General features: G+C 33.2%; 1 protein-coding gene across 7 annotated transcripts in view; it reads left to right on the top strand.

The window, feature by feature from the left end:
* The window catches only part of CSMD3 (CUB and Sushi multiple domains 3), a 1,186,048-nt gene that overhangs the window by 871,698 nt on the left and 293,296 nt on the right, over positions 1 to 21,054 (top strand). For all 7 annotated transcript variants that reach the window (XM_070221725.1, XM_001915960.5, XM_070221729.1 and 4 more), the window contains 3 exons: positions 3,047 to 3,203; positions 16,209 to 16,400; positions 20,763 to 20,889. In XM_070221725.1, coding sequence (XP_070077826.1) covers positions 3,047 to 3,203; positions 16,209 to 16,400; positions 20,763 to 20,889 — 476 coding nt within the window. The remainder of the gene's footprint in view (positions 1 to 3,046; positions 3,204 to 16,208; positions 16,401 to 20,762; positions 20,890 to 21,054) is intronic.

Raw genomic sequence — 21,054 nt, 5'->3', positions numbered from 1 at the left:
ATCAGTGTTTCCTTGCCTCCGAATCATCCCTGGTGCCTACTATTCTTAAGAAACGAAAAATTGAATCTTAGGTAGTCAAACAAAAAACATTACGGAGCAAACAAACCTCATCATTTTGTTTAGCTTTCTTGAAGACAAATAAATTCTTGCTTTAAATACTCTTTAACACATTAAAAAAAAAATTTTCAGAAAGACCCTTTCAAAAGAAGAGAGAGACCAGGAAGATGTTTGCGGTTAGGAATTCAGTGACCATGTTGGCTTGAGTTTAAGACTCTCACTTTCTCTCTTTCTCCCTCTTATTTCCACCGCCCTCTCTTTGGTAATATGACAACAAGTAAATAAGCTGATAGAGCCTGGAGGGTGCATGTGATGCTGTAGATTCTTTCAGTCACAAAGGGATTGAGCACAGAGGGCCTTGTCACTGGAGACTTAAGAATTTCTTTACAGAAAAGGTATAGCTAATATGGGTACAAGAAGAATCTAGGGGCTCTGAACAAAAACTACATTTGTATAGAATGTTAAAGAAAACCTTTGTCTGTTGTCTTGATAACACTTGAAACCTGTATCAGTAATAAAGCAACATAAAACTATAAATAGCTAAAGATAAATAAACATACTTCTGGAAATTCAGTAACCAGATGGAAGAAAGACCTAGTTAAATACATAAAACAGGTGATATGCATTAAATTTGAGCTATGGAACCATTAAAAGAGAAATTTGAAAATAATTTTGAAAGTTATGAGAAATCTTGAGATAATGCAGAGTACAGAGAGAGAGAGAGAGACAGACAGACAGACAGACTTTCCAGAACCTGACCAAATATTTAAAACTTGAGATTTTAATAAAAAATCTAAAAAGAGATTAGTCATTGCTGAAAATCTAATTGTTAGTGTGGAAGATCCAGGGAAGGATTGTTTATAGTACAGAGAAAAGACAGATACATTTCAGAAGAGAAAATATAGGAATTGCAGTACAGTTTTTGAGACTGAATATGCAAATAATAGGCATTCTAGGTGGAAAATGAAAGGATCAAATAGACAATGAATAATTAAGTTAACAAAAACTCAAGAACATTTCCTTGAGTTGAAGAAAATCTTGACTCTGTAGATGGAAAAGTCTCATTATTTTATTTGAATAATCGCAATATTAGAAATATAGTGAAAATTTCTCAATTCATCTTATTAAATTAACATCAACGTAATACTAAACATGATAAAGATAATTTGGAAAAAAGCAGGAATTTAGAAATTATATATAAGTTTCTGTTTATAAATTATAGTAAACAGTCTAAATAGATTATCAAATTAAATCCACAATTTAGCACAAGAAAAGTATATCATGCAGATTAATATAATAATAAAAAATTCCACCATGTACCACCTGAAAATCATTTCTTAAGTGACATCACTGTAATGAATACAACTTTTAGGCAATACTCGTGCTATGGCAAAATTGCTGAACTGGAGTTCAGTGACATAATTTTTACTCTGATGCCAAGTCAGAAGTAATGCAATTTCAATCAAGAGACAAGTAACTTTGGGCAATATTTCTCAACTTTTTAAATTCGTTATCATTCACCTAAGGAGCCCCAGCCCCAAGTCTATGAAACTAAATACTACGGAATAAGGTTTATCAGATAGAGTTGATCTTTGTAGGACAGCAAATCATCATATCTAACACTTTATCATCTTCCCAAGAACCAATTTTCACCCACCTGGGGATAACTTCCACATTGAAAATTCATGCCTCAAGTGAAAAAGAATGGTAGCATCCACTGTTGGTAAACCTTCAGTCTAATTACTATACACTTTTTGGAAAATAATCTGGCAATACATGAAAATCTTAGCACAGAAATCCCATATTTTGTAAACTTTCTTATTGAAATACAAGAACCAAAAAATCTGGGGTTATATGTAAAAGGTGTTTATTTCAGTATTACTTTTAGTGGAAAAATCTTGAGTTCATTAATATTGGAATGATAGAGCAAGTTGTGGTAGTGTCACTGTATGAAATATTATACAGCTCTCAAAAAGAAGAATCTATATCTGCTGACCTGAAGAGATGTCAATAATGCATTGATAAAAGAAAAGCAAACTTAAACCAGCTGTTGTGCCTAGTGGTTAAGTTTGGCACGCACCACTTCAGCGGCCCTGATTCGGTTCTTGGGTACAGACCTACACCACTCATCAGTGGCCATGCTGTGGTAGTGGCTGACGTATGAAAAAAGAGAAAGAGGGGCTGGCCTTCTGGCTGAGTTGTTAAAGTTCTGTGTGCTCTGCTTCAGTGGTTCAGGGTTCATGGGTTCAGATCTTGGGTGCGGACCTATTCCACTCATCAGCCATGCTGTGGAGGTATCCCATGTAAGAAATAGGGGAACATTGGCACAGATCTTAGCTCAGGGAGAATCTTCCTCAGCAAAAAAAAGAAAAGCAAATTAGAGTACAATGAGAACTTGCACCTCCAGAAGAATGAGAATGATAGAGGGATGTTTGGGAACTTATCAATTTTGCTTTTGTATATTTTGCCTTGTTAAATTAGTTTCTAAAAGCATTTAGTACTCAATATTTTAAAGAACGTCAAAAATGAAATAAGTTAAGGGACATGGATAAGTTATATAAATTGCAAAAGAAGTAAGTATATTTTATGTTAATCATGTTCTTAGAAAAGTACATATTTGGTCCCCTTGAGCAAGCTGCATGAAAACAACCAACCAACCAGTCTTGGAATCCAATCTTTCTGTACATATTCTCAATTTTAAATAGTCTGCTATAAAAAGGCATTGTTTTTATTATAAGAGCAAAAGTTGTATAACATGAATTTGAGTATTGCTTAGAGTTTACTGAACTTAGCACTTTAAAATTATCCATGGGAATTGTAATGCTTAACCTGATATTTGTAGGAGTTAATATATGTAATTATCCTTGGAAAACATGTAGTGACCTGATTTAGGACAAGTATAATAATTTCCTCTTCTTCATAGATATAAATACATGATCTGAATTAGTCTGTTGGTATATTATGTTTTAATTATAAATATATTTTGCAGATTTATGATGGAAAAGATAAAACAACTCATCTACTAGGTGCTTTCACTGGTGCATCTATGCGAGGACTGACTCTTAGCAGTACTTCAAATCAGCTCTGGCTAGAATTTAATTCAGATTCTGAAGGGACAGATGAAGGCTTTCAACTTGTCTATACCAGTAAGTATTTTGGTAGAGTAAAATTGGCAAATATAAATGCTGAATATTTATTAAATAATTGCAATACACAAGGTGAAGTGATGTCCAAAATTTGATCATCAATTTGCAGTTTACAACTCCTTTCTACATGTATAATTTTATTTGACCCTAACAACAACTCCATAAGTTACAGACATTCTAACAGTTGCCATTTTACAATTGAAACAACTAAGGTTCAGAGAGGTTAAGTAATTTGTGGCTTTGGGCTTATTTATGTATTTTTTTTAAATAGCAATATTCTCCTCATTCAATATTTGAGAAATACAATTATACTTTTTAATAGATGGAAATTCAATGTTTGAGCTCCCATCTGTAAGTGCTAAACACACTACGTGTGCAGTAGTTATAGTTGGTCAGTCAGTAATGATAATTGGATGGTTTCGGATAATTATGCACTAAAGAGTAGCTAAAGTTTTTAGATTGTTTTGCTTTTGTGTTGAATTGACTTACTAAAATTAAATTCTTACAGATCTACTTTATTATACTTAAATCAGCTATTCTGACAATTAAATAGGTAGAAGTTCAAGACTGAAAACCATAGGTCGGTGGGTTACATCTGTTGTTATATGAATTAAATGAATCTATTTTACCAGCACTATAATATAAGAAATGGATGAATTACATCAATGAACAATAAATTATGTTCAAATAATATATTTATTGAGCTTCTACTCTGTGTAAGACTCTAAGAAAGTAAAGTGGATGTAAAACCAAAGTGGTTACCGGCTGTGTGTTTAATAAATTTACACTCTATCACATCAAATTGGTTCTTGGAAGTTCAGAATGTTCATTTAATATAACAAAATAAATTAAGTAGCAATATTCAGAAATCTTTACTGTTAGAATATTTGAAAAAATCTAATGACCCCTATAAATTTTCTTAAGAAGTCAGATGAACAGAAACTATTACAGAAACTGAAAAATTAAAAAGGTTATAGCATCAAAGATATTCACATGGGAATATGAATCTAATTATCATTTGTAAAAATATTCTTTCTTAATGATATCAGAAGTAGGAGACAGGAAAGTATAATGACTCAGTATATTAAAATATCCTGGTGTATAATACTGAGATATTACTCTTGCTCCCTGTTTATTTCAAGGCTTATTTCTACCTGTGCTAGAGTTGTTGCATGATTAAATTAAGTAAACATAAATTAACAGAATGAATCTTGAATACATATTTTTAAATCCTGAGAACTGCTAGGTACAATGTGATTCCTAATGAAGTCCTCCCAAAGACAAATAAAAATCCAAGTAAATCATGTTTACAGATATTACTGGGCTTATGGACTAAAAGTAATGGTATTGAGGATCATTGCTCAAATCTAATTGGTGTGATCTGCTCAGAAGGGCAGATATTTTTTAAGCTATTTTCCTCTTCCCTTTCTTAGTTTTCAACAGGGCTGCTGACATTTTCACGTTATGGCTCAATGTTTGTATAATGGACTTTCTTTGTTTTGCATCATTTTGCATTTCTCCTTGTCTAAAATGTTAATGGGTTTCATAGAGGAAAATTAGATTTCTTTTTCTGATATTTAAATTCTATGTTAATTGAGAGTATTGATGCAAATATACTGGGCATTGTAAGACATACCTGGATTTAAAATTGTATGGGGTGCTCAGGTGTCTGGAGTAAAATCATTGACTTCATTGTCATTCATGTGAGCTATGTTGTGATGTGAGCTATTGGATGTCAAAAAAGAGAAACCTTAAAAAGCAAATACTTGAAGTAACTCTTCTTAGTGACTCTAGTTGTTCATTATAGGATGTGTGTCATTATGAAGCTGGGAAGCTATAGAATTGGGAAGAGACTATAAAAACAATTATTTTTAAAAAGGGCAAATGTACATCTATAAATATGTTTCAGTCTCAGAACTGAAGCTAAAATGTTTCAGTCTCAGATCTCGAATTAAAATGTTTATAGTCTACTTCGAAAGTCTCCTAGATATCACCAGGTCAGGAAATGCTCCTATGATTTTGTGAACCAACAGCTGTGTTCTGAGCCCCAGCCATAGCACCTGTGCCCCAGCTGCTTTCTTTTTCAGCTGTGTCCCACCCACCTGGGGCATCAGTTGAACTATTGAACTTTAAGACCTATCTCAAATATGTCCCCACTGGTGCTTACCCTGATTCTTTCAGCCAGAGTTATCCTACTTTTTTTGGGTTCTTTTTTTTTATGAGGAAGATTGTCACTGAGCTAACGTCTGTGCCAATCTTTCTCTATTTTATGTGGGTTGCTGCCACAGCATGGCTTGACGAGCTAGGTCTGCACCCAGGATCCAAACCAGCAGACCCTGGGCAACCGAAGCTGAGCATGACCTTAACCACTATGCCATAGAGCCGGCCTCTGGAGTTACCCCACATTTTGACATTTCTTTTGCAGTATTTATATCTACAACTAATGTAGCAGTAATCACATTGTATTGTTGTTATACTTTTTTGCAAACATATTGTACGTAGTTCTTTAGGGGGCCATTTCCCTTCATAAAGTCTTTAGTCAGTTTTAGTTCTATTGCATCTTTTTACATATTATTGGTAAATTAACATATGATCTGACTATTGACTTTATAAAATGCTTTTGTGATATAGAGGAAGATTCTACTAGGCCACATATTTTAAATATTCATTAAATTCTTAGAAGCAGTAATTAATCAACTTTTGAACATTAGAGAATTTGCTAAGGTATTCAAACATGGAGGAAAATGGAAAAGACCATGTATTTGTGTTGTAATCCCTGTATCCAATCATTTCCTAAGGCCTACTCCACCCCTGACATTCTGTGGTTGTTCCCTTTACAATTACTATTCCAGTTTTGTTTCTGAAACATCTAAGAGAACCCTATGTGATGCAGAGGGATTCCCTGTATTCACATTAAGAGAATTAGAGACAGGAGAGAGGACATTTGGCTAGGACAGATCAGGTAAGGATTCATGAATGAGGTAGTGTTAAAGGTAGGCTTGATGGGTCACAGAAGGAAATGGTGGAGAGTATTCCAGGCAAAGAGAGTAGGGTGAAGAAAAGCACAGAGAATGGGAAAACCATATCAAGCACATTCAAGGCAAATACAGCAAATAGTCCAATTCAGATTAGCCACGCATGCCTGGCTTCTCACAATTCTAGTTTAGCACAAACAAGCCTTTTATAACCACAGTTATCTAATGACACCCAACCTAATGATAGTCATGTTCTATCTATCTTTCTATTATCCGTTTTGTTGACTTAACACTTGCTGTTGTCTGGTTATGTTCAATTTTAAGTAGACAGAATCACATTTGCCTGAGATAAAAATGAAGAAATATTTTAGAACAGGCATTTAAGATGCATTTTATTTCAACTGTCTTATCGGTTTATTTATTATATAATCACTAAGAATAGCAAATGGACTAGTGGAAACAGTGGCTGAGATGCTGCTTTTAGCCTCAAGGAATGGAAAACTTAACTGGCTTAAACAACCAGGATTTATATTTCTCATATAAAAGAAATAAGGTAGTTAGGTCTTGATTCAACTGCTCAACCTAGTCGACAAGTGTCCTGCCCGTCTTTCTGTTGTGACATTTCTATAGTATCCACTTTTTCCCTCATGCTTGTTGTGACAGAGTCATAAGATGGCTACTTTAACTCGGCATGTTCAAGGCAGGAAGAAAGAGGGAACAGAGTGCCAACCTCGTGTCCCTTTTATTAGGAATGTCAAATCTTCTGTCAGACATTCTCTTATCTTTCTTTTTCCAAAACTGGGCCATGTGGTTACGCCTAAATTTTCCAGCAAGGCAATCTAGAGAATGAAGTATTTGGCAGACTAAGTAATTGGTTTAGGGTTAGACCATTGCGATATACTGCCTGATATGATTCGATTACTGCCGGGAACAAAATCAGGGTTTTGTTAGTGAGGAGGAAGAGAAGAAGAGACATTAACAAGACAACTTACAGTGTCTACTACAATGTACAGCTATAAAAGATATTTGAAAAAATAAGTTTAAAAATATTGTATTAATATATGCCACCTTGATTTATGGTGTCACGGAAGCCCAGAGACTCTTGGGTGCTTAGAAAGGAAAAGCATTTGGCTCACCCATTGTTAATAGTTTTAGCTATACTATGCTAAGAAGACAGTGAGGTTCTCTCACTTTCTTCCACCAATAAATAAATTATATGTACATACCTGGTATAAAAATGCTATACCACACCTGAGGGGAGAAAATGTCTCCTTTTTCTTCCAAAAAGTTTCTCAATCAGCTCTAGTTTAATTAGAAAATTGAAATGTGGACAGCTGTGTTGGTTTAATATAAAGCCTTTGTGACAAACTTGGTCAGAACTTGACTGCCATTAGGGAATTCCACGGTTCGTCATCCCTCCAGCCTCTCAAAATTAATTACCTCCTCGAGTCAGACCACTCTTCAATTCTTCTCAAAACAATACCTATCAATTACTCTTGACCTTGACAAATCAGAAACTCACCCTAAATGAAGATCTAGATGAGTCATACTTTAGGTGCTTAATATAATACAAATTAGTTGTTAATTTCCCTGTGACCTGTTAAGGCACAACTGTCTCTCCTAGCAGGTTTAGTGGAGTAAAGTGGGAGAAAATTAGCATTCCTGTCTTCAAAAGCTGGAAGAACAGGTCAGAAGTTAAGATCTCAGTATAAGTATACTCCCTAAAACATCACTCTGCTCTGGATAACTCTATAACAGAATTTAGCAAAACCCGATAGGCTACTCTGACTAGACTCCTTCCCCCCTCAATGCACGTTTCAAGAATGCTTTCTTAAATCTGGTGTCTTTTGCTGTATCTCTCTGAAGGCTAAATTGTAGTAACATCATTTCTGTTTGTTGACCTGTCTTATCTTCCTTTTTATTCCTCTCCTGGAACTAACTTATTTATTATTTATTGGTCATAGGTTCAGATTTTATCTTTCCCCACTAGAATGTTTTATGCTCTGAGGATAAAGAGAACAGTGAATGAGACAAAGTTCCTGATCATGTGGAGCTAACTTTTTTTTTGAGACAAGGCAGAAAATAAAGATAGGAACAAAAGATAAGAGAACTGCGTTTAGAAATACTTTATAACAGGGCAATGGGATGGATAATACAGGAGATGGGGCTACTGGAGCTTGTTTGTTCAGGGACTGTCCCGGAGGAAGTGTCACCTGAGTTGATACCTGTATTATAAGAAGGGACAACTACATGCACATCTGAGGGTAGAGGGTTCTAGGCAGATACATCAGCAAGTGCAAAGGCCTAAAGAGGCCTGAGGTTGAGTGGTGTGGCTAGAGCTGGATGAGCAAGGAAAATTGGACAAAATGAGAGAGAAAATTGGAAGCTAGGCAGGGGAAAGGTAGACAACAGTAAGGCTTGGATTTTATTTAAAAGGCACACGGAGACTTCCAACATTATCATAATATTAATATGAGTTAAAAACAATAGTTAACATTTATCTACTACCTACTAGGTATAAGATATAACCCTATGAGGGAGGTACTGTTATACCCAGTGAGAAGAGGAGGGAAAACAAAGCACAGAAAGGTTATATTACTTGCTCAAGGTCACAAAACTAACAAGTGCAGATATGGAAATTGAACTGAGGGGCTCTACCTCTAGAATGCATGCTCTTAATCACTATACTGTATTACCTCCAACTCGTTTTAGATATTTTATAAATAAAATTTCATGAATTTAACATCTTTTTTATTGTTGATGTAAATGTTAAAAGAATAATTTTTTAATTTTAATGAAATTCTTCACAAAGATACTTTGGTCATTTTATGCCTGAGAATCTGAATACTTTCTTACTGGCCAAATTCACTACAGAGAATGACTTAGGCCTAGTATCTTTTATGTTGTTCATGAAGTCTTTAAACTCTGTTTCTTGCAGATATGCTTCATTGCACATTCCTTTAGTTCTATTCATTTGTAGTTACCCCACTGCATTCAGCAGAAAGGAACTGGGTGTTTTAAACAACCATCCATTACAGAACTAAAGGACACCTTTTTGATGGATTATAGCATTGTCTTCTCAAAGGCTGATCTGGTCAATGTCCATGATGCCCAGCCATCAGGCCATGCCTCTTGGCTCAGACGTCCTTTCATTATCACCTCTGCACATTTAATTTATTAAAATGCCTGTTGAAGAAATGTCTGTTATCTCAAGGGAAAAATTCAGACATATTTGAACTCTCATAGTCCAACAGTTGTTTTGCTTAAAATGATTCAATTACATGGAACATGACCATTTCAAATTTTATATTCAAATTAAAGATGGGCATTAGCTATCTTGTGATGCCTTTTCTTGTGCACTAGCCTTATAAATATATAATAACTTACCCTATTTAAACTCTCTAATTTAGTTACCACTATGTTATTGGCAAGGTTAGCCATGAAAAATAATCAGATGACCTATTATCTCTAACTTTATTCCTAGTATATAATTTATTTAATGCAAATGCAAGTAGAAAATAAGTAAATTACAAGGGAGAAACAAAGTTACTCCATGTGGTTCTATATCCTATGAACCGCTTAGATATATTTGGCATTTCCTTTATTCTTTAGATCTGCAAATTAGCCAGGCAATAAAGAAAGTATTGACTGATGCTGAATTGTATAGTACAAGGTATTTTAACTGAAATGTTAAAGAAATCTTTTTTGCTTATCTGTTATTTACATTGACAATATTGGATATAATTTCTTCATACTAGAATAACAGAAGAATCATTACCATTTTTATAGCCTTCTCATTCCAAAAACTTTGTAAAGTTTGAACTTAAAAATCTAAAGACCTACAAATTTACTCTTTACTTAAAATTAATTTCTGGCAGATTGAAGAATTATGAGTGTCTAAACTTTAAAATGTTTAGGAAAAAAATGTCGCCTAGAATAGCTATGTCTTTAAGGTAGAGAAAGATTTCCAAAACAAGATATACAAACAAAAATCTGTCAATAGTAAGTAGCATTCCTGCCCTTCTAAGCACTTCCCTGAAGTGAAGAGACTAAAAATCTGGTAACTACATTTCGCATACTCTTACCAGTGAAGATCTCTGTTTAGATTCTGACAATTAAAGGGAGTCCTATGGGAGCTGAAAGGTGGGATCGATGGAGAAGCCAATTACTTTCCGCTAGCATCTCCCGGCAGGAGTGTGGTGCTGGCAGGTGGTTGTATGTGGCAGCAGCTTCCCTGAACTCCTGGGTTTCCTGAAAGTCAGCAGTGTTCTTCTGACCTTCAGTCCCTCTCCATTTCTTGTATTTTCTCTGTGATTTCTTATATTGAAGTTTAGCAACCCAGAATATCTAAGTGGCTTCTATTTTCCTGACCAAGCCCAGGTTATTAATTTTTTTAAGTTTCTCTATAATAAAACACACCATGAACAAAGTAAAAAGATGAGACATTTTAGAAGGAGATATTTACATTATATATATCAGAAAAACCTACACTCTCTAGAAAGGAATCCTACAAATCAATAAGAAAAAAATAGTCTAAAAGAAAATATGGGAAAAATAAAATTTTACACTAGAGAAAACTTCAGTGGCCAATAAGTGAAAAACATGCTGAATAAGAAATGAAGATTAAACCCAAAATCATATGCCATTGCACATTCATAAAATTGGTAAAAACTAAAAAAAAACGTACAGTACTAAATACTGACGACAATTTGAAGAACTTGAAACTCTTTTAACTTTGGGATTTGAAAATTGGTAAAGGAGAGTAATTTGGCAATATCTAGTAAAATTCCATTCCTAGGTATGTATAGAGTGCACCAACTATACATTTTGGTCAAATGCCTAATGGCTGATGTTTACAAATTAACATTCAGGCAAAGCTAAACCTAATCATCCCAGAATGCTTTACAAATGCATGACGTACAAGACACAAACTAACACATTTTTTTTATCAGAACTTTAACATAGGATTTAAAACAATGGCAATTAAAACAAAGAACTCTACCTTACCTCCTGTTCCTCCAGTTGGAAATACATACCAATCATTTCCACAGTCTTTTTCTTTGTTTAAATTCTTAACTTCTATAGGCTCAAAACTCTAAGGATTGTCTTCTTAAAGCATTCTCTTAAAGTTTGTAGTTTCAAAGTTTGATATAGTTTGATTAGTGAAAAATAAGTGTGTATCCATTTTTTTACTAGTTTGGTTAGTGAGAGAAAAGGAATGCATAATTGTTCACCACTGTCTTCTTCTCTTTATTCCCATTGTATTCTTTATTATGTCTGAGTCAGAGGACTATCATAGCTGTTGTGTCTGATCATGAATTATTTCCTGCTTTTGAATTTTAAAGTGGCAAAGTTGACTGACTGCTTTATATGCATCATCATTTAAATATAAAGAATTCTAAAATAAGACTTTTTCTTGCAAGACCCATGGACTAAATGGAATTTAATATCCAAATATTAAATATGCTTCTTAAAGATTATTCTGCTAAATATTATGAATTAAATCCACCAAAGGGTTCCATAGAGATTAAAATAATCTAATCTTCACTTATCTCCTTGAAATGAGTGATGGTGGTCAAAGGTACAAACTTCCAGTTATGAAATAAATAGATAAGTCCTAGAGATGTAATGTACACCATGGTGACTATAGTTAATAATACCATATTGTATATTTGAAAATTGTAAGTGAGAATTGATCTTAAAACCTTTGTCTTAAACATCACAAGAGAAAAAATCATAACTCTATGTAGTGATGGATGTTAACTGGATTTATTGTAGTGATCATTTCACAATATATACAAATATTGAATCATTCTTGTACACCTGAAACTAATATAATGTTATATGTCAATTATATCTCAATTAAAAAAATGAAAAAGACCTTTTATTAATGTTTTTGGTTTCAAAAAGGGTATATTACTTTAATATATTTAGCTAACATCCTTTCTCAATTTTCTTAACAGCTTACTTCCCTTTTTATTTAGCAGTTTGAATGTTCTTACTTTTGGTATATAAAATTAACATATCTTCATTCACCATTAAATATTCTAAAATTTAACTTTAACAATAATAAATATATATTTACATTTTAACTGAATTTCAAAAAAATGAAGCATACATAGACTTTGTGATTTTGTTACATCAAAAATTCTACTAACATTTAAAAAGTGAGTATTAGAATGTCACTAATATATCTTAGCCATCTGCCTTATTGTATTATTGGTACTGTTTTGCTGACCAGATATGACATTACCCTTTGTGAATAGACAGTTGTTCATAAACAAGTTGAACAGAAATTATGTTGAGATAGGGATTCAATTATTTATCTTTCTGTAGGCCAAGGCAGAAGTTAAATAAGATTAGCAGATTTTGATTGAATCTTAAGGACAACATGAACTTTGAATCCCTACGCAATACATGCCCTATAGAAACACTTGCACATGTGCTAAAAGAGACAGAGAGATGTAACCTTTTCATAGCACCAAATAATTGGATACAGTGTAAACGCTCATCAGCTGGAGAATTTTGGAATTTGTGGAACACCACAAAGTAGTTATAACGAATAAAATGTGTGTGTGTGAGTGTGTATGCATAAATATAAAGGTAAAAACACAATGTTGGGCAATAAGTAAAGCCTTGGAAGAATTTTTTTAAGTAATTTTATAATTTATAAAATGTTTAATACTTTCAAAACATATTATGTGTTGTTCATAGACATATACATGTGGTAAAAATATAAAATATGTGTGAGAATAGTATGTTAAATCAGAATATTTGCTAGATCTCAGTAGGGAAATACCAGAAAGGGACTGAGGAGGGACACCAAAAGAGCTTTAACTTATTTTGCAATATTTATTTCTTAGTAATAATATTAATGTGAATGTGAATTAATTAATGTGAATTTAATCTGAAAACTAATCTGAATTAAAATTAATATTAATCTGAAGCAACTATCATACTAGAATATGATAGAACGAGATGTTGAGGTTATGTTATCCTTTGTAGTCTTTTGTAGGTTTCAAATTATAACTTTAAATTAGAAACAGTTAAAGAAATACTGTGTGGTGGCAGGAAAGGAATTAGATCTCAATGGAAGTTATTCAACAAGTCAAAAGAATTTAGGCAATGGGAATTTTCAGTTCATTTTTGCTCTAGAAATTTTCATTTCATCAGAGTGTCAAGTTTCACAAGGAATGGTGAATATTTATAGTATATGTGATTTTTCATACACATCTTTATTTAATTGTCAGTTTCAAATATTTGAGCTTTTCAGTGAAGACTGGCAGATGAATGTTTCCATAAAGATAAGACAGTTCTGAATATTTATGAATAAGCAACAATAATTCCACCAAATTGAAGAAAATTATGTTGTGCTTTGTAGAATATATTCTATTGTCCATGTGCATTTTCATCTACAATGCAAAGTATTATAACTTATCTTAATTTACAAAGAATATCTCCATTTTACCTCATCACCAGCAGTTGCCAATCACATTTACAGAACATTCAAGTTAAGGAAGGATGAATTTGTTAATAAACTGTGAAGAGAGAGCTTGATTTCCATTTTTATTTTGATAAATGATATACAGTAAAACTCAAAAGTGGCTGCATCTTGAATGATAAACTGAATATTATGGCTGGTAGAAGGAATGGGAACTTGCAATTTTTGAGCAGAAACACTTTAAATGTAGTCTTAAGTGTGCAGATCCATGCAAAATAATATGTTCTGAAAATTAAAAGTTACTGCTTCTGCTGTTTCTACTTCCATGTTTGAAAGACTGGCTTGCTTGACCGTGTATCCTTTACATCTCCTTATATATGTCACCATTTGAATCGACAACTTCTAGACTATGGTATGGCTCTGTTTCTGAAGCTGTTTGCATCTGCCTTATTTTAACATATTTTTACCCAAATGGGGCTGTCACAGATTGCTTCATACAGGAAATTCCTGAAGATTTTTTTTAATTGTCTCATAAATTTCAGTTTCTCATCAGCCTTACTTTAGTTTCTTTTTCAGTTGTCTCCTAGAGATATTTGCCTCCAAGAATCCACATTCATTCATGAACATTATTGAACATCTGCTATGTGCCAGGATTTATGCTGTCTAGGCATTGTGAGAAAGAGAAAAAAATGAAATAATTCCAGTCTGTAGGATAGCAAAGAAAAGAAGGAAATGATTGTAACTGAATTAAAATGTGTAGAATAATTGTGTCAGCTAACAGAAGAGGGAATGATTAAGATTCCCCAGAAGAGACTAGGAAGGGGTCCTTATGTTCTCAGAGAACTAACATATCCCTCAACATACAGAAATTGTACTGTAACTCAGTACTTCGAGCTATACAAGTTCTGATGATTTTATGTATGTTTTGATACTCCAAGAAGTCAATGATGTAAATTATTGACATCAGTAAGCTAATTCTGACAGTTTTGCTTTGTAGTTCAAATCTAGATTAATTTGGCTGAGGACCTGTGCCTGTAAGAGATGCAGATCTCTTTTTGATTATTACGTGATTCAAGGCACACATAAAATTTTTCTTTTTCTCTAATATTATTTGTCTTGAAATCACAGATTTCCCTCATTCATGAGGCTATCTAGAGTATTCTTTATAGTCCTTTAGTCTCAGAAACTACAACTGACATAATTTTGCACCTAATTCATTATAGCATTTATCTTACATTTATGTATTTTATAAAATACTAAAGACAATAGAACTCCACAGCTAGGGAACTTAGATTTTGATTGCTACTGTCATATTTGGTTTAAATTATGAAGCATCCTATTCCAGTTCTTTCAAAATCTTAACAACGAATTGTGCTAGGATTGTTAAATTTTATTATTCATCTTCATTAATTTTATTTTGAATGTGCACACAAGGTCTTCTGGATCTAGAGAAATTAATTATTATTATTTAACTAATATAATATTAACAATAATAACTGTATCAGCCCATGCTTTGACCCAGTCCTTACCTCTGTAGCAACATGATGAAAATCAGATGGAAAAATCTACACAAGTGGTCAGGGACAGGGATGAAGAAAAATGGACTTGCTTTGCTTAAGGCAGCTGTCTTCCTCTCCTCTCTCAAAAGGAGGGAGAAAAACTTTTGTTCCTTGGAGATGAGATGGAATAGATTCTGGGTTTTTATTCTAACCTTCGGAATGTAAATATATCTCTCCAAGGGCTGGATTATTCTCCTGTGTTTCCAGTTTTTATAATCTGTAACTTCCTGGGCCTCATTCTCCCTTGAAATGTAAAGACAAACCTCCTCCAGAGTTAGGTAAATCTCTCTGGAGTTCTACTCTTAGAGTTGTCAAAAAGCTTCTCAAGGGTTGCCCTTAGCCCAGGGTCCTAAGTTTCCAGTAAAATTAATGCAGAAAGCCCCAACTCTGCAGAAACACAAAAATATTTTCTCTATACTCCTAAATGACAAAAGGTAGGAAGCTCCTATTTTTTTTTTTTTTTCTATGAGAATTTTTGAGAGCAGTACATTTCCGGAGAAGGCAGAATATAAAAATTTAGAGTTCTTCAAGTTAATTATTATGTTATATTATCTCTTGATAAAGTATCTTTTAAACACGAGATTATTTTACTTTCTCCTAGGACTATAAAAGTTAGACAGTTTAAAGTTCTACTTCAGTGGACTTACTTGTTACTTGGACAATTCTGATTTCATATACTTTGTCTGAATGTTGAAATTTTGATGATATAGTCCTAGTAGTTATATTTATCAGAATCTATTATTTAGCTGTAAATTGCTTGAAGCAGGCAAGAAGGTTAGTACTATAACAAGCCATGATATAGTCATAGAGACTATGCAGTATCATTGATAACTTTGAAAAATACAACAAATTTTAATTTTAAGAAAAAAGCACTTTATGGCTGTTGTATACTATCAAAATTAAATATGGCAAGAGTAATACAACTAGGAAAAAGTATGTAACCATATTAAAGTAATAGAAAGGGATTATTTGTGCAATTTTAAATCTTCCTGTTAAATTTGTCTTTAATGAACTTATATTCTTCTTACAGGTTTTGAACTTTCACATTGTGAGGATCCTGGCATTCCTCAGTTTGGATACAAGATCAGTGACCAAGGCCACTTTGCTGGTAGCACTATCATTTATGGATGCAATCCAGGCTACACTCTCCATGGAAGTAGCCTTCTCAAGTGCATGACAGGGGAGAGAAGGGCATGGGACTATCCTCTGCCTTCCTGTATTGGTAGGATATGCATTTAGATTTTCAGGAAATATTTCTATAGAAGTGTTATCAAAATATACTATACCTTTTTAAGTGATTCTATCTGTCCACACACAACTCAGACCTTAAATCAAGAAGTTAATGAATTCGTAGCTCAAATTTATCAGAGGGAAATTATAGAAAGTGAAGAGATCCTTTCATAATCTTATTGATGAGTACATTTTTTTGGTACAATATCAAGTCATTTTATTTCTCTTATCTTGACATAAAATTTAGTTCACTAAAAAATATGTTAAGACTCTTAATCATACATATTTATTGAATCACATTGACCAGATTTGTTTTAATATAAAAAATATTGCCTACCCTGCTCTTAAGGTGGATTAAAAAACAATAAACTATTCTCAATAACTTAAAAAGGCTTTCTTTATATATACACTTTTTCAAAAATCCAAGAAACTGCAATGCTTTTTTTTATGTGTATGTAGCATAATATAATTGACCAATTTCAATAAGAAGAGGCATGTGAAAGTCAGTGACATCAGATGTATTGCCTGCATGAACTAGAGAAGGATCATTTTCTCTCTTTTTTGCATAGCTAAAGTACTATTTTATTACTACCATCTTATAGATCAGTAATGAATGACTGGGTATGTGTGGGTGGGAGGGTAGATAGAAAAGTGTTGATAAAGACCTCTTCTTTTTTTTTGTTCTCCAAAGACCAAGTAAATAGGTGCCAGCTTGGAATACCAGGACAACAAAAGAAAACAACAATTTAAGAAAACGCTAACTCCTCAGTAGGGAACAGACATACAGTGATTCTTTAGTCATTCTTATTTCTTGTTGGCATTTATGGAGGCACAAATCCATTCTGTATAGGCCCATATGGATAAAATTGACCTGAATCCTTTTTTTAAACAATTTTATTAAGGTATAATTGTTACGCAAAAGACTGCATATATTTAATGTATGTAATTTGATAAGTTGGCAGACCTGCACCTTTTGAGACAAATTGTGATCTTTGTTAATTGATATGGTTGGTATAGGAATCTCCACAAATCTTCCTAGAATACAAATCAAAAAAATGAAATTCTTGTCTAGAGGCGTTACAACTAATTGCACAGTCTTTTTGATGCCATGAGGCCTCTATTGGTTTATTAAAACATTGATTCACATAGAAAGCAAACATGTTTTTATCTAACCAAAATGCAATCATAGTTCTTTCTTTACAAATGGAATCTGAATTTTGGATAGATTATGAGAGTAATATCTGAAATAATAATGAGCCTAAGTTGACAAGGCTTGGGATTCTGGAATATGACCAACAGTCAGCCCACTGGCGTTGGTTATGAGAAAAATGTAGCACTGATTAATTCTCTCTGAGATTGTATTGTTTGATGTGAATAAGAAATATATTCAGAAAATCATTAAGGGTTATAATAGCACAGAACTATAAACTTGTGAATACTAATTTGCCATGTTGTTCTTAAAGTAAAAATCACAAAACAAATACATTAAAAACTATATATTTTCTATATGTATTGAACCAAGATGAAGACATTCTTCATTTTTTGGAAACATTTTATGCAAATAGAAGAACATTTGGTCTGGGATCAGAAGAAGATTTTAATTATGTTTACAGCAGATCAGTGCACTTTATATTTACAAATGTCCCAAGTCAAAACATAGTGACTTGATACTGCTAAAGATTTCAGGAGAAGGGTAGACTTTTGTTTTTCAACAATGGATGATCAGGCATAACAGCTGAAAACAATTGGACACATGGTGTGTCGTGCTGATGATTTCCGTGATAACGGAAGATGAAATTCTATCTTAGATGGTGTTCTCTACTGTCCACAATTGTTAGCTTTACCATCTGGCCTAGGATCATAATTTTATGTGCTCATTAACCTTAAATACCTATTTGGCCATATTTTTCCCTCTCTCAAATAAGAAACTTTTTTCTTAATTATATGATTATTTCTAAGTAGTTATGTTTCTGAAGCTGGTCAAACAGAAATTAATTTTTGAAGCACCAGAGCTGGAAGGATTTAACCTGTATACCTTCTTAAAGCACTATTTCATTTTTATTCTGGAAACATAAGTCTTCTGTCCGAATAGGAACTCCAGTGCTATGGTCTATCACACTGGCTCATTTGAAGTCAAAGTGCCAAGTAATATTTGTAGCAAAGAAATATGGAGAAAAAAGAGCTATGTTTAAATTCAAGATAGAACATAGTGCACAAACTTCCAGTTTGACCTGCAACTAATTAAAAATTAATCTGGAGGAATGAAGTATCCAATTTGCTCTCATAGTAAATGTGTGCAAATAATAGTGATAAATCATAAGAAATGATGAAAAGTGAATTAATATAGTTACATAGTTCAGTTGTCCGACAAATTTTTTGTTAAAAAAATGAGAAAAACCACAATAAGTGATGGTGACATCTGAGATAATGATGTCTTCTTATTTACTTTAAAAATGACAAGTTTGTTATTATTAAATTAAATTAATGTTACAATACAAAATAAAATTGCTTTGTCGCCTACTGGTGTGTATCAGTTGGGTCTTCTAGAGAAGCAGAATCAATAGAAGATCTAGATCTTTTTCTTTTTTTCTTTTTTTGCTGAGGAAGATTTGCCCTGAGCTAACATCCACTACCAATCTTCCTCTTTTTGTATGTGAGCTGCTACCACAGCACGGCCACTGACAGACAGTGGTGTAGGTCCACACCCAGGAGCCAAATCCAGGCCGCCAAAGCAGAGTGTGCTGAACTTAACCATTAGGCCACCAGGGCTGACCTGAAGATCGAGATCGAGATCTAGATCTATCTGTCTCTCTCTCTCTCTCTATCCATCTATCTAAACAGATTTATTTATTTTAGGGAATTGACTCAAGCAGGTTTGGGGGCTGAAAAGTCCAAAATCCATAGGGAAGTTCAAAAGGCTGGAAACTAAGGCGTGAGTTGATGCTACAGTCTTGAGGGAGAATTTCTTCTTTTCTAGAAAACTCAGTTTTTGCTCATAAGGCCTTCCAGTTGATTGAATGAGGGCCACCCATGTTATCCAAGGTATCTCCTTTCCTTCTTAAAGTCCACTGATTGTAGATGTTAATCACATCTATAAAATACTTTCATGGGAATGCCTAGATTAGTGTTTGATTAAATAACTGGGTACTATAGTCCAGCCAAATTGACACATAAAACTAACCATCCCAGTGTGGTGAAATAGAACATCTAAAATCTTTGAAACAAATTTACCTATATGAATAGAGCCTACAAATTTGAACCATTGGATTCTGTTGTTATTAGGTCTCTTCCAAATGCTAGAACTTTCTGTCTTTGACCTTCTTTACTCTAATAATAAAAACAAAACAAAACAAAAAAACCCAAGAAGCTTAATTCAGTCATTGAATTTGAGTAAGATAGAAACAGTGCAGAGAACAAAAAAGTAAATGTAGGAGACTCTTCAAATATTTAAGCAAAAAGTAAAATGTTTATGGTTTGGTTTTTGGTAAGGGGATAATCTGGAGAATTTTCAAATGTATAATGTGCTACACAGTGTTCTCCTTGTTTCTAGGGTTTAGAGATGTAGAACTAACTAAAACATTTGGTTTTTCTTTTCTCCAGTACAGAGTTTTTTCTAGAACATCTGCTTACTGAAGTAGAATCACTCCAGACATACCAATATATGAAATAGTATTAAAATGAAGAGGGAATCCCCCTCAAAATGAAAGTTTAGTTATATTGTATGACAATAATTACATTTTTAATTTGATAAATTTTATTAAAATTAGAGACCACATGAAATCAAAACCAAACTAGATTTAACTGCAGTAAGAAATCTAATAAAAATGCCACTTTGACTTTTGGGAGGTTAAAAGTGAAAGACTTTAGAGTGATTTAAAAAAGAATAAAAGGACAATGAAATTTAGAAGGCCTGAGGGACCTCAGCAAAGATTGGTTTTTCTCAGAGGTGGGGTAGCAAGATAATGAATTATTTAGCCTGCAAACAACCAGCAGTCAGCAACTTGCCATCTGTTTCACCTTTTAAAATTATCATTATTTAACAATACCTCTTAAAATGTTTGGAAGCCTAAGCTCAGAGTTTTTGAATGTGTCCTTTTTTAATTCCCTAATTTGGTTTATTTTATTATCATTTATGTCATCTAACTTGAGGCTCTATTGTTTTATTGTACAATGTATTCTTGCTTCAATTAATACCTTAATCTGAGAAAACATGTACAAATGTATACTTTCAAGAAAAGAAGTAATCAATCCTTATTTTCCTTAAGGTGAAAAAATATATACTCTTGAGAAATTTGTAGATTGTTTGAAAAGATTGGCATTAAATTGTGACAGATTTTTTATTCTTTTTTATTAGCTGAATGTGGAGGTCGTTTTAAAGGAGAATCATCAGGAAGAATCTTGTCTCCTGGTTACCCCTTTCCGTACGACAATAATCTGCGCTGCATGTGGATGATTGAGGTAGATCCAGGAAACATTGTCAGGTAAACGGGTTTCATTTTCTCAAAATTACTGGGGAATCTGAATTTCCTAATCAGCTCCCATATATATTATCAAACAATATCCAGATTTTTCAATATCTTTTAGCCTTGGCAAGGTAAAATTTGGTTTTCATCTGTTTGAAATATGAAAAAAGTATTCATAAGCAT

This window comes from Equus caballus, chromosome 9 (genome assembly GCF_041296265.1).
Source record: "Equus caballus isolate H_3958 breed thoroughbred chromosome 9, TB-T2T, whole genome shotgun sequence".
NCBI classification, from domain to species: domain Eukaryota; kingdom Metazoa; phylum Chordata; class Mammalia; order Perissodactyla; family Equidae; genus Equus; species Equus caballus.
Note: the sequence above shows the minus strand (reverse complement) of the source record. Positions and strands in the feature narration are given on the sequence as shown.